At 36.6% G+C, this 15,000-nt stretch overlaps 1 protein-coding gene across 5 annotated transcripts in view; it reads left to right on the top strand.

The window, feature by feature from the left end:
* The window catches only part of LOC115218031 (dynactin subunit 3), a 71,641-nt gene that overhangs the window by 34,536 nt on the left and 22,105 nt on the right, over nt 1-15,000 (top strand). For all 5 annotated transcript variants that reach the window (XM_029787783.2, XM_029787782.2, XM_029787781.2 and 2 more), the window contains one exon: nt 12,721-12,804. In XM_029787783.2, coding sequence (XP_029643643.1) covers nt 12,721-12,804 — 84 coding nt within the window. The remainder of the gene's footprint in view (nt 1-12,720; nt 12,805-15,000) is intronic.

The raw sequence follows: 15,000 nt of genomic DNA, 5'->3' as shown, positions 1-15,000 counted from the left end.
GGTTTGTAAAAATGTATACGGTCACGTCCTTTATTATTATTGTATATATAACATAATGCAAACGTGTAGCTTTTTTATGCATTTTGTTTGCAGATAATAAAGAAATAACAGTAATAACGTTTAATAAATGTTGCTTACTGCAAGTTATGGATGATTCTTTTATGACTTCATTGCTTTCAGGCTTACCTTAAGGCAATTTTGCACCCGACATCAGAAAATGCGTCTGCATAAACATTGCTGGACAGCAAATAGAGACTTGGACATTGCTTAGAAAATATTTTTCATTTTTAACCTCATATATAGTACGCACTAGGGATTTTGACCTTTAAATTTTAGAAAAAAAAATGTGGATTATACTAGAGGATTTACGGTATATGTGTACACACACACACAATAGGCATAAATGTATTGCAGACTTGTCAAATGCCTTTTTCTGTAAAGAGCTCTTGCAAATTGCTCAGTGAAGATGAATAAAATTCAGATTTGGAGCTATGATATAATAATATTTAAAGATGGCCTAATCAACATGCACTTGAAAATAGTGACAAGTTCTATAGGCACAGACATGGCTGTGTGGTTAAAAAGCTCACTCAGCTGTCACATGGTTTCGGTTGCAATCTCACTGCGGTCCACATTGGGTACTGTCTTCAATAACCTTGAGCCAGATTTACCTTTCATCAGCTCTGGGGTCAATAAAATAATGTACCAGTCAAGTACTAAGGTTGTTGGTATCGATTAAATTCCTCTCCTCAAAATTCCTGGCCCTGTGCCTAAATTGGAAATGATAATCAGTATTATTTTTGAAAAAAAAAATTACATAAACAATATTAAAAAGTACTTTATACTTTTTAATATTGTTTATGTAATTTTTTATAATTACAAATCTACTTGGCAATTTTCCCCTAAATGGACTAACTTGTTCAAGTATGAAAATAATTCTCAGCTTACTGCATCTTTTCAAAAGTTAGAACTGTTGGAGGAGAAGAAGTAAAACCAATAGCATATTGATTTTACCATTGTCTGGACATTATTGTTATCGGCAGCAGAGATTGACAAATGCTTGTGATATCACTGTGTTTGCTTACTAATTTAATAAATTACTTTGGAAAGAAAACAGTGGTGGTGACAGGGATGGAAGTGATGGCATTGGCAGTTTCTTATTTGCCACAGGGGTGTCGGGTGAAGGTTACAGCTGATAGTTTCAATAATTCTTCCTAGTTTAGGAATAAAGCTAGCGATTTTGAAGGGAGGGTATTTAGTTGATATCATTAACCTCAATTCTTGAAAGGGTACGTTAATTGACTCTGAATGGATAAACCATCACAAAGTCCAGTCCTTGTTGTGATGATTTGTGTCTCATTGACCCCTGAGGGTTATACCAGCAGAACTCCATAAGCTCCTGGTACAGCCTCCCATGTTACAGAGGTCAAAGGATAATGGCCAGATTAATATGGACCCCCTGTTCTCAGGGGTAAAAATTGGTTTGCAGAGGGCCAACACTCCTACCTAGAAAAAATAAAAAGCAAAGTTACAGAAGCTTTAATGTCAATTCAAACCCAACAAAATAGATGGAGGTGAGATGCTTGGGCAAATCTGAAAAAGCAAAGTTGAAACTGGAAAGAAGCAGAAAAGACATAAGTGTTGAGAACAGTGGAAAAAGTCATTGATGGCCTAAACTTTGTAGAGATTGAAGGGCTTAAGTGAATGACAGTGAAAGGTAAATCTGACTTCAGTTGGATTTGAGCTCAGGTCAAGCTTAGTAAATTCACTGTCTTCCACACATACAGGTGTTGGTACCACATAAAAAGCACCTGTGTTGGTGTTGCATTAACGCACTTGTGCTGGTGTTGTATAAATGCACCTGTAATGGTGCTGTGTAAATGCACCTGTACCAGTGACACATAAAGAAGCATCCAACACACTCTGTTAAGTGGTTGGCGTTAAGAAAGGCATATGGCCATAGATACCATGCCACAACAGACAGCTGAAATCTGGACAGCTCCATGTCAAACCATCCAACCCATGCCAACATGGAAAGCAGATGTTAAACGATGGTGATGATGTAAAAAACCAGAAGAAATAGTGTAAGACACTTTATCTGACTCCAATGATTTGGTCAATTCAATATTCTAATAATGGTTTGCTTTTTCTTTTTTTTTTTATTTCGGCACAGGCTCAATGATTTTGAGAAAAGTTGGGGGGTTAGTTGATACCATAGACTCCAGCACTTGACTGGACTTGTACTTTATTTTAAAGAATCCAGGCAAGAGGATAAGCAAAACTGACCTCAGTAGGATATGAACTCAGAACACAAAGAACCAAAAGACACTGCAAAGTATTTTTCTGGAATTCTAATGATTCTGCCAGCTCATGGAAACCCTCCCTCCCTCTCTGTCTCCATCTCTCTCTCTATATCTCTCTCTTGTTCTATCATTCTCTCATTCACTCTCTTTCATTCCCGCTGTCCTTATCTCCCTCATACATACACTGACACATGCACATGCTTGCTGTTTATTTTGTGATTTGTATAAAATCGTATATAATGTAGTTTTTTGTTGATGCAGTTTATTTTTCCCTTTTCTTTTTCTCTGTATTTTTTTGGGTTTTTTTTGCCCGTTTTCATTGCTGCTGCTGTTGTTGTTTTTGTATGTAATGTGTTTGTTCTTATTGTCTTCTATTTTTACCTGGGTGACTGAACTTTCCACTTAGCAGCCATATTAAAAGATCTGCTTCATTGCGTTTTAAATAGAGTTGAATAAAATACTGACATGCACACATATTTTTATATGTGAGTATTTTTATAAGCATGTCGTATGTGTGTGTATACTTTCATATTTATATATGTATATATATACACACACACACATAAAAATATATATGTATATATATACACACACACACATAAAAGAATATATGTGTATGTGTTTACATGTATATGTATGCCATTTAAGAGTATCCTTCAGTCATTGGGCAATAAACTGTGCTTGCGAAGACCTGTTAAGGCAAGTGATGTCGTTGTCGTGGCCGATGACAGTACCGCCTGATTGGCATGTAAAAAGCACACTTTGAGTGTGGTCGATGCCAGTGCCGCCTGACTGGTCCCATGCCAGTGGCAGGTAAAAAGCACCATTCGAACGTGATGGTTGCCCGTGCTGCTTGACTGGACCTTGTGCCAGTGGCATGTAAAAAGCACCCACTACACTCTCAGAATGGTTGGCGATAGGAAGGGCATTCATGAAGGAGGGGGGGTGCTTCTCATGTTCATCTCAGCCACATGTGTATAATCAGAACAATTCAGCACTGAATATATTCCGGTTTAATTTTTAAATAAAATATAAGGATAAAATCTATATAAGATTTATCAAGTAGCCAGTGTGGAAAACCAGTTGAGGAAAAAATTAATACAAAGTATTTTTTAGGGAAAAATTTATATACTTTGTATTAATTTTTTCCTCTATTGGTTTTCCATACTGGCTACTTGATAAATCTTATATAGATTTTATCCTTATATTTTATATATATATATTGATAGAAATGGCAAGACAACAAAAGAATGAAAGAGACCTCGATATTATGTAAATAGAGGAATTTATCTGTAAATATAATATATGACAATTATTCAGTAGCCATGATAAAACTCCGAGTTTCGGATGTCCAGGTGCGCATGTGTATGTATGAACATGTGTGCTTATGCAATTACTATGAACATTTTTACTCCCTTACCTTTACTCCCTTTCCCTCACTTAGCGGTCATTCAAATAGCTCTTTTGTCTTAATAATGGTCAATCACACAGTAATTTCCCTTTGTTTTAACAGTCATTTTCATAGCATATTTTTCGATGGCCCAATAATTGAAGAGATGCCGGCGTGGGTTTCCGCCCTGACATCTGAAACTCAGAGTTTTATCATGGCTACCGAATAATTGTCACATATTATATTTACAGATATTATATATATATATATATATGTGTATGTGTAGGCACGTGGCTTAGTGGTTAGGGTGTCAGCACCATGATTGTAAGATTGTGGTTTTGATTCTTGGATCCGGCGACGCATTGTGTTCTTGAGCAAAACACTTCATTTCACGTTGCTCCAGTCCACTCAACTGGCAAAAATGAGTAACGCTGCGATGGATGGGCGTCCCGTCCAGCTGGGGAACACATACACCATAGAAACCAGGAAACCGGGCCCGTGAACCTGGCTAGGCTTTAAAAAAGGTGCATTTATTTTATATTTTATATATACATGTATATATATATATATATATATCATCATCATCGTTTAACGGACGTTAAACGACGATGATGATGATGATGATATATATATATATGGAGGTACAGAGTTTGATGTTTTGTGGTGGCTGCTGGCCACTTTTTTCTATATATAATAGTATTTTTTACCTGATTTTCTAAAGCTGTTTTCACATGCACACACACATACACACACAAACAGTTATTAATGAGGAATTATCAATCCTGGCAAAAAACATCCAGTCAACATCCATAAGCTTATGGCTGGGTCCGAGGTTCTAGTCTATCACCATTCTATGATATATTGTAAATCCATGGTTGCATTCCCATTACATATTATTTCAGTCTTGCAAATTCGACTTACAGCTGTTTCCCATACTCATTGAAGGTTCATTCATTGATCTGTTTTCTCAATCAGCCCATTGATCAGTTGAGAAAAATTGAATGACCGACAAAGATACCATTAGTTTTTTTTAAGGTCATATATTTATATGCACATACATATATATATATATATACACACACATATATATGCATACATATATACACACACACACACACACACACATATATATATATATATATATATATTATATATATATATATATATAATATATATATATATATATTATATATATCATCATCATCATCATCGTCGTTTAACGGACGTTAAACGACGATGATGATGATGATGATATATATATATATATGGAGGTACAGAGTTTGATGTTTTGTGGTGGCTGCTGGCCACTTTTTTCTATATATAATAGTATTTTTTACCTGATTTTCTAAAGCTGTTTTCACACGCACGCACACACACATACACACACAAACAGTTATTAATGAGGAATTATCAATCCTGGCAAAAAACATCCAGTCAACATCCATAAGCTTATGGCTGGGTCCGAGGTTCTAGTCTATCACCATTCTATGATATATTATAAATCCATGGTTGCATTCCCATTACATATTATTTCAGTCTTGCAAATTCGACTTACAGCTGTTTCCCATACTCATTGAAGGTTCATTCATTGATCTGTTTTCTCAATCAGCCCATTGATCAGTTGAGAAAAATTGAATGACCGACAAAGATACCATTAGTTTTTTTTAAGGTCATATATTTATATGCACATACATATATATATACACACACATATATATGCATACATATATACACACACACACACACACACACACATATATATATACACATATATATCTATATATATATATGTATATATATATATATATATATATATATATATACACATATATATATCTATATATATATACACATATATATATCTATATATATATACATCTATATATATATATATATATATACACATATATATATATCTATCTACGTATATATATATAACACACACACATTATATATATATGTATATATATATCACAATGAATGACATTCCATCTGGTTGCTGTTGATCTCATTGCTCTGCTTTTGTTTATTGTGGCATGGTACCAAACCTAATTCTATTGCTATTGCCGTATCATTTAAAAGCATTGATTTTTCCCTGCTTCCCTATCTTTGTACTTCTGTGAATTAGTAATGCATCCCTGATCACAGAATTGCTTTTATGAATTGAGGTGAGTGGTGGTGGTGGTGTTGGTGGTGGTGCTGATGTTGTTGTAGTACTCTGTACACCTGGCCGTTAGTATTTAGAGTTGTTTTTAGGCTTTATCAGTTGTTCCTCTGTGTGTGTGTGTTTCCGAGAGAGAGCGAGAGTTCATGTGTACGTGAGCCTGGGAGCACGCACATATATATATATGAATGTATGATGTGTGTATATATTAGAATGATTTGTATATATGTGTGTTTGTGTGTATATATTGGAATAGTTTGGGTGAAGCATTGTGTGATATTATATTAGATAATAAAGATTTGTTAAGGCTGAAACAATGCAAAATGAATTATAAAAGTGGAAAAAGGACAACAGGTGATGGTTTACCTTATATTCTCTATTTTTATTGATGTTTCAAGTTTAGGACTTCTCCAGCAGGATACATGGAGAGATGGGAGATGGAATAACACAATTCTCATTGCTTAAATGTGTGGGAGAGAGTAGTGGCCTGCACGGACTGGTGTTGTTATTGTAGCCAGTTATTTTGTGTAGTTTTTGTGTATTGTATAATGCGGGTTTCAGCTTATTAATTTGGATAGAAAAACAAGGATCAAAGGACTTTCCCTAGTCTTAGGCTCATAAGGCCTGTTTCCCAAATTTTGTGGCATATATATTCCCTCCCTGGACTGGACACCACTCCATTCTTTGTTTTTGATGTTGCCAACCACACAGTATAGTAGGGTCAGTAGGGCACTGTCTGTGAGAAAAACAGCATCATGATGCAATTCACTCTGTCAGGAATTTGGAAACAACATGCTATACTGCTTGGCATTCATGCTGGAAGCTTCAATACAAACATTTCAGAGTATTTGGATGTCAATCTGAGGTTATGTACCGAGAGTAATAAAACATCCAGTCAACATCATTCTGTTTGAAGTGATCACTAGTGATGGCGACATTATGCCTCCGTTCATCTTCCTACACAGCCTCACACTCGACACAGAGGCCTACATCAAGTACCTGGAGGAAGTAGTTCTGCACTGGGTCAAGAGGGTGGCTGCTAGAAGACTCTATGTCTGGCAACAGGGCTCTGCACCATGCCACACAAGCAGGAAAACCCAGTCATGGCTGTCAGACAATTTCTGCGACCACATCACCCACTAACATTTGGCCACCTAACTCCTCAGACTGCAACCCTCTTGATTATTATGTGTGAGGTGCAGTTGAGTGAGACTCCTAAAAAACTCCTTGTAACACCAAAGATGAACTGAAGGCAAGGATTATGGCAGCATTCACCAACTTAAACAAAGGGACTGTCCAGAAGGGTTGCAGGAGATTCTGAAGTTGTCTGGAGACTGTGGTTGAAGCCAATGGTGATTTTATTGAATAAATCTACTCTTTAATATTTTAAGATATTTTAATGTAATTTTGGTAAATATATCTGTTAAAATGAGATGTCAGTGTTATTTTTGTTTTTGCATAATTTAGACAACAGTTTATTCCTGACAGAGTGAATTGCATCATGATGCTGTTTTTTCTCACAGACAGTGCCCTACTGACCCTACTATACTGTGTGTGCGTGTGTGTATATAAATATGTATATCTATCTATCTATCTATCTATCCATCGGTGTGTCTGTCTGTCTGTATGTATGTATGTATTTATGTATGTATGTATAAATATCAAAAGAATCAAAGATCCTTCTCAAGCCATAGGCTCATAAGGTCAGTTTCCCATAATTTGTGGCTTATATATTCCCCAACCCAAGGACAGAACACCAGTCTTTCGCAGAATTATTCAGTTTTGCCTGCTAAGTGGACTGGAGCAACCTGAAATAGAGGGTTTTGCCCAAGAGTACAATGCATCACCTAGTCCAGGAATTGAGACCACAATCTTATGATCAGGAGTATGACACACAAACCAATAAGCCATGTACCTTCTCTCTCTCTCTCTCTCTCTCTCTCTCTCTCTCTCTCTCTCTCTCTCTCTCTCTCTCTCTCTCTCTCTCATGCACACACACTCACACAGTCACAGAACAGTATTAACAAATGTACTTGAAATACAAAGTATGAGCACCAATTAAAAATTAAGTCATTACTTCTAGTTTCAGGTTACCTCTTTCCGATATGAGATAAGGATATTATAAACTTTATACACAAGTTTGTGTAATTAAAGAGTAGTTTGAAGCTTATAAATACTTGAGATTGTAAGATTCAGAATTCATGTAATGTAAAATATTTCAAATGTGACAGTTGACAAGGTAACTATCTAGATACAGGAGTAGGTGTGGCTGTGTGGTAAGAAGCTTGCTTCCCAACCACATGATTCCAGGTTCAGTCCCACTGCATGACACCTTGGGCAAGTGTCTTCTACTATAACTGCAGGCCAGCCAAAGCCTTGTGAGTGGATTTGGTAGACGGAAGCCGAAAGAAGGCTGTTGTATATGTATATATGTCTGTGTTTATCCCCCCCCCATTATCTCTTGACTACTGATATTGGTTTGTCTATATCCCAGTAACTTAGTGGTTCAGCTTAAGAGACTGATAGAATAAGCACAAGCCTTATGAAGAATAGGTCTCGGGGTCAACTTCTTCGACTGTAAAACCCTTTAAGGTGGTGCTCTAGCATGACCGCAGTAAAATAACTGAAACAAGTAAAAGAATAAAAGAATATGTAAGAGAGAGAGAGAAAGGATAGAGGAAAGAAGTATGATGATGACATCTTGAAATTATAACTGCTGGTGGTTTTTTTTTGGGGGGGGGGGAGTGTGAATGAAAGAATGGTGTCATTGAACTTAGCAGACTTTCTCTGACTAGTGAGCATGATGCTGTTAATTTTCCATTGAAACTGGTGCAGATCAATAGCTGCAGGGAAGAGATTCCAGAGTCAGATGATGATTCAGGAGAGAAAAGACTCTTGATTTTTAAGATAAGCTCACCAAATCCTTGCATCATGGAGGATTCAGCTAAAAGGGTGGGTGTCAAGGCCATCCATCCCTAAAATACTATCTTAATAAATCCCAAACAACCCATGCCAACATGGAGAATCAGATATAAATACAATGATGATGGTGAAAATAATGACATACAGTCTTTCAGGTGGTGTGAGTTCAAATCACACTCTTACCAGTAGGCTGATTTTTTTGTTTTTTAAGGCTGTCCTCCAGCGTAGCCACAGTCCAGTAACTGAAGTTAGTAAAGGAATATTTATTGAGTAGATATGTGTGTGTTGGTACAAGCTTGATTGCTGTTGAGAAATCAATGCTGATTACTGTATTGATCTTATTTAATCAGTATCAACAGGTTGGACAGATTAATAATTTCTTTCTGATTTCTTTGTAATATGTTAATAGCAGTGTGGTTTAACTCTCATCCTGCTGACACGGCACTCATGAGTTCAAACCCAGTTGTTTCTAGTGAAGCATTGGTCAAAATGAACAAGACCCAGCCTCTTCATGATTACTTAAGCTAAATTTCTTCAAATCATAATCAAACATCTTTAAAAAAAATAGAAAAAAAACAAAAAATATTTAATCATCATTGTTTTTCAACATCCATTTGTCCATGTTTGTATGGGTCGGGTGGAATTTATTGAGGTAGATTTTCTACGTCTGGATGCCCTTCTTATCACTAGCCCTCTAAATGATTAGGTACACTAGGTCGGTGCTGTAACGGATTACTAGCGCTCCAAGGTTATAACCAAGACGGTAGTTATGAAGCCATGGCAGAAATGTTAGCACGCCAGGCGAAATGCCAAGCGGTATTTCGTCTGCCCCTACATTCTGAGTTCAAATTCCACCGAGGTCGACTTTGCTTTTCATCCTTTCGGGGTCGATAAATTAAGTACCAGTTATGCACTGGGGTCGATCTAATTGACTTAATCCATTTGTCTGTCCTTGTTTGTCCTCTCTGTGTTTAGCCCCTTGTGGGTAGTAAAGAAATAGGTAGTTATGAAGCCATTGTAGATTTCCGATATAGCGGATATATAATTGTTAAACAGGACAACAAACATTAAGGCAAGACAAACATCTCGGGTCATATTATTACTGGAAAAAATTCAGTCTTACAGCTGTTTCTGGGACATCCTTGAGTATGGTATATTCTGTCTTTACTCCCTTCCTGTATATTGTCATTCCATTAATATATACCCTACTCATTTTCCCTATTTGTCTCTGAAGATGGAATATCCCATACCCTTGGATATCCCAAGAGTATATATATATATATATATATATAGTCAATCCAAATAAGAAAGCACAAAAAAAACACAACATCGCGAGGACGTGGGACAAATATAGTATTATTGGATGTTCAGGAAAGAAGGAGGGTTTAACGTTTCGAGCGGAGCTCTTCGTCGGAAACATAGGAGAAGGAAAGATCCAGAGAAGGGAAGACAGAGGAAAAAAAATCACCAACAGTACACACGAGGTCACATTTTGATATATGTATTCGATGGGCTCCTTTTCAGCTTCTATCTCCCAAATCCACTCACAAGGCTTTTTATTGGCCTGAGGCTATAAGCAGAAGATACTTGCCCAAGGTGCCACACAGTGGGACTGAACCCAGAACGATGTAATTGGGAAACAAGTGGCTTACCATAAGAACCACGCCTACACCTACAACTATTGTTAAAAAGAAAAAAGCTACTTGGCCAGGGTGCCAAACAGTGGGCTTGAACTTGGCTCCTCATGACTGCAAACCAAACTTCTTAACTGTTTGGCTAGAAAACACCTGACTTAACAATTTCTCTAGAAAGTGAACCTGTGAAGGCATCTCTGTGTAATTACATCTGCCAGAAATAGTAACCAAATCTCTCGCATACATTGAAACTATTATTATTGTTATTATTATTGTTGTTATTATTATTATTATTATTATTATTATTATTATACTATTATTATTATTGTTAAGGTGCGGGGAATATTAAAATCTGCGTAAAATGTAGTTAAAAGAAAAGAAAAGTAGAAAAGCACAAATACTGTTACAAGATATAAAATTACTTAACACCCATTGTTTGTTTAAAAAAAAAAACACAACTGTTTTAATAATCAAAATTGTAAGCTATAGCAGTTGTAGAAGTGATGGCGGCGGCAGAGTGATATAGGTGGTGATGGTGGTGGTGGCGGCAGGAATTGTAGTTTTTTCTAGCATAAATACAAGGCCAGTTCTTTTCAGGCGAGTGGTTAGTTGGATTACACAGAGCCCCCCCTTCCACATTTAACTAGTACTTTATTTTAGCAACTCTAAAAGGATAGAAGGAAGGAAGGAAGGCAAAGTTGACCTTGGCAGGACTTGAACTCAGAACATAAAGAGTCGGTACAAATTTCTGTTGGGCATTTCATCCAACACTTTTACATTCCTGCCTGTTGACCTGACGAGAAAATGTGTGCCACGTTGGATAATAACAAGGCGTGTGATTAACTGTACAACATCTTTGAACTATAATTAGACCCTGGTGTATTTTCAATTAGTGTACAGGATAAATAAATACTTTATTAATTAAAAAACATACGGCAACAACAACATCAACGAATGTTTGCAGTAACAATCTCTGTTCTTATATGCTTTGATTATTTTGTTGACATCATCCATATGTTGTTTATAATTTCATTATCTTAAGAGTGATTATACTTCAGAAAACATGTTAGTATTTAGGTTGATGAGAAACTTTTGCTTGGTCGCTCAACATGTTAGCAAATGCAGCTTAAACTCTTTCAGAAAACATTTTCATTATCATTATCATTTTGATGTCTACTTCTCCATGCTTGCATGGGTCAGATGGAGTTTACTGAAGCAAATTTTTTATAAATTATTTCCCTATGAACTGACAATTTCTTGCAGAACTTTGGAAATGAACGACACAGTTTGTGTGACAGTGATGCCGGTGCTACATAAAAAGCACTGGTGCTGATACCATGTAAGCAAGCACTGGTGATGGTGCCATGTAAAAAGCACCAAGTACACTCTGTACAGAGGTTGGCATTAGGAAGGGTATCAAGCTGTTCAAACCATGCCAAAACCTGGTGTGGCCCCTGCTCCTGTCAGTTCTTGTCCAGCTGTCCAACTCATGCCAGCATGGAAAACAGACATTAAATGATGATGTTGATGATGATATGTTAAGGCAACAAAACACACACACACACACAACAGGCTTTTTTTACTTTCCATCTACCAAACCTACTCACATGGCTTTGATCTAGCCTGGGACTATAGTAGAATACACTTGCCCGAGGTACTGTGCAGTGGGACTGAACCCGAAGCTCTATGGTTGGGAAGCAAACTTCTCTACCACACAGCCACAACCAGGAAAAGGACACATTACATTCTGTAGTCCTTCATACTTCTAAAACAACAATGTCTGATGATCATGGGTCTAATTGATCTGGGTTCACTGACTTAGGGTTAAAGAAACAACAACCACAGCTTACGTAACTGGACTGGTTGTTGAGTAAGATCATTGAAATTTCTCACCTTTGTTGCCTTCCTTTTTAATATTCCAGTTTTAGAGAAAAAATCTTTTGTTTTATTATTTAATCCCAAGTTGATACCAATCAAGTAGAGGCCTCCGATCAAAAGTGAATTGCCATCTGTGTTGGTGGGCAAAATATTTAATACTACATTGCTTCAAGATACCTAGCTGCTATCAAGAATAGGTTCCACCAAATCATCTGGGAATGTTACCTGGTGTCCTGGCAAAAGTAGGGATTTACCATGGTCAGAATGCTTTTTATCGTAAATCAACTTGATCAAGGGCTGCCCTCATTGAGTCTAAGCAATGAGTCTAAGCACCAACACTAAGGTTTTGGGGTGCATTTTATTATATTAGATCTGTGAATTTGTATATAATATTACTTTTTTATATCATTTCATGAATTTATTTTTCAGAAGAGGATTTCATAATGCAGACAGCTTCAACGATGCAGAAACTTAAAGAGCTGGAGCCAATAATTAGCAGTGAACATGTAAAAGGTTGGTGAATATTCTTCTACTCCTGAATGGTAAAACAAAGTATCAGAAATGTTTATTGTTTGTTTTGTTTTACGTTTAATATGGTGAGCTGTGACGTATCAAATTTAAATGTTGCTGCCCAAGACCCAATGTAATGCCCCCAATAGATTTACCCATTGAAATACCTGCAATAGATTTGAACTTATGACTTTACCACTCGTATAGTTCAGTAACTGTTTTAACTAAATAATTTTGTAAGTGCAGTCATTGCGAGTGCCGCTGGACTGGCTCCTGTGCAGGTGGCACATAAAAATACCATTGAGCGTGACCGTTGCCAGTACCGCCTGCCTGGCCCTCGTGCCAGTGGCACGTAAAAGCACCCACTACACTCTCAGAGTGGTTGGCATTAGGAAGGGCATCCAGCTGTAGAAACTCTGCTAGATCAGATTGGAGCCTGGTGCAACCATCTGGTTCGCCAGTCTTCGGTCAAACCGTCCAACCCATGCCAGCATGGAAAACGGATGTTAAACAATGAACATATAACAAAATAATGATTGATGTGTGTCTGTGTTATAGACTGCAGGCAAAATATTGCTTTACAAAAGAATTGTATTTATAGAAACTAATTTTAGCGATATAAAAATAAATTTAGAATTATATTTAATTAAATTTTACATTGTTCAAATTTTCAGTGGTTATTAATAGTGCCACACAAAGGTTGGTGAATAGTGTTGGCTATACTTTCACCTGAAGAATAAGTCAACAAGAACAACTTATGACTTACCTAGAAAGCATTTGGATGTATAACGATGATGCTGATGATGATGATGATTGAATTTATACCTTTTACACCCATTCAGCTATGGGTTAGATATTTTACATCCATACAGCTATGGGTTAGATATGTTGTCATGATCCAATTCTTCTACCCTCCTTGATAGCTTGGAGGGTCACATTTCACTCGTATGTTCCATATTTGCTTGGTTTCTATAGCTGGATGCCCTTCCTAACACCAATCATTGTACAGAGTTTGGTGGGTATATTTTATGATTTTATCATGGCACCAGCACTAAAGTGGTTGTCTTGCCCCCTGCAAAACAAAAGAGTATAATATTATTTTATTCTTTTACTTGTTTCAGTCATTTTGACTGCAGTCATGCTGGAGAATTGCTTTAAAGGGCTTGTAGTTGAAGCAATTAACTCCAGGACTTATTCTTTGTAAGCCTGTTACTTATTCTGTCAGTCACTTTTGCTGAACTGCTAAGTTACTGGAACGTAGACACACCAACATCAGTTGTCAAATGATGGTGGTAGGTGGACAAATACAGACACAAAGACATGCACACATACATACATACATACATATATATGTGTGTGTGTATGTATGTATATATATGTGTGTGTATATATATACACACAAACAGGGTACAGCAGAAGTAACACCCTTTTTGCATTTAATAACTTTTATAGTATATAAATGTTTATTAAGCAGTTGTTATTGAACACAAATTTTTTGCATTACTTAAAGAAATGAATGATAAACTAATGAAAAAATCGCAGAAGTTTTAAGAAATTTATTAAGTATTCTTTCATCAAAACAGCATGATTCATATACTAAAAAGGCATTATTTCTGCCACGCCCTGTATATATATAATGGGCTTCTTTCAGTTTTTGTCTACCAAATTCACTTACAAGGCTTTGGTTTACCCGGGGCTATAGTAGAAGACATTTGCCGAAGATACCACACAGAGGGACTGAACCCAGAAACATCTGGTTGAGAAGCAAGCTTCTTACCACACAGCCATGCCTGCACCTATTGTTTAATGTTGAGATCAAATGTGTTCTGTGATTGATAATATGCCAATATGCTATACATCCTGCATACAGAAAATTATACAGTGAATCTTGATTTTTCAAGTTCAGTCCGGTAACACTTAAAGTCACCAATAGTTTTGTCTCCCTTTAACAATCAAGTAATTATTGGTATTTAGCCCCTAATAAAGTGCTGATTAAGCAAATATTTTTGGAAGTGCAAAGCCACTGGATGATTTGTTTGCAGGAAACCTCAACAAAACATAATTGTTTTAGTTTAATGCTTTCATACAAGGATGCTTAATGTAAATATACACACAAAAAAAGGCATTCCGCATACATATGCTCACTCATATGTACACTCACACACACATACATATGTGTGTGTGGGTGCTGGTGCCACA

The sequence above is a fragment of the Octopus sinensis genome, linkage group LG12, assembly GCF_006345805.1.
Source record: "Octopus sinensis linkage group LG12, ASM634580v1, whole genome shotgun sequence".
Lineage (NCBI taxonomy): Eukaryota > Metazoa > Mollusca > Cephalopoda > Octopoda > Octopodidae > Octopus > Octopus sinensis.
Note: the sequence above shows the minus strand (reverse complement) of the source record. Positions and strands in the feature narration are given on the sequence as shown.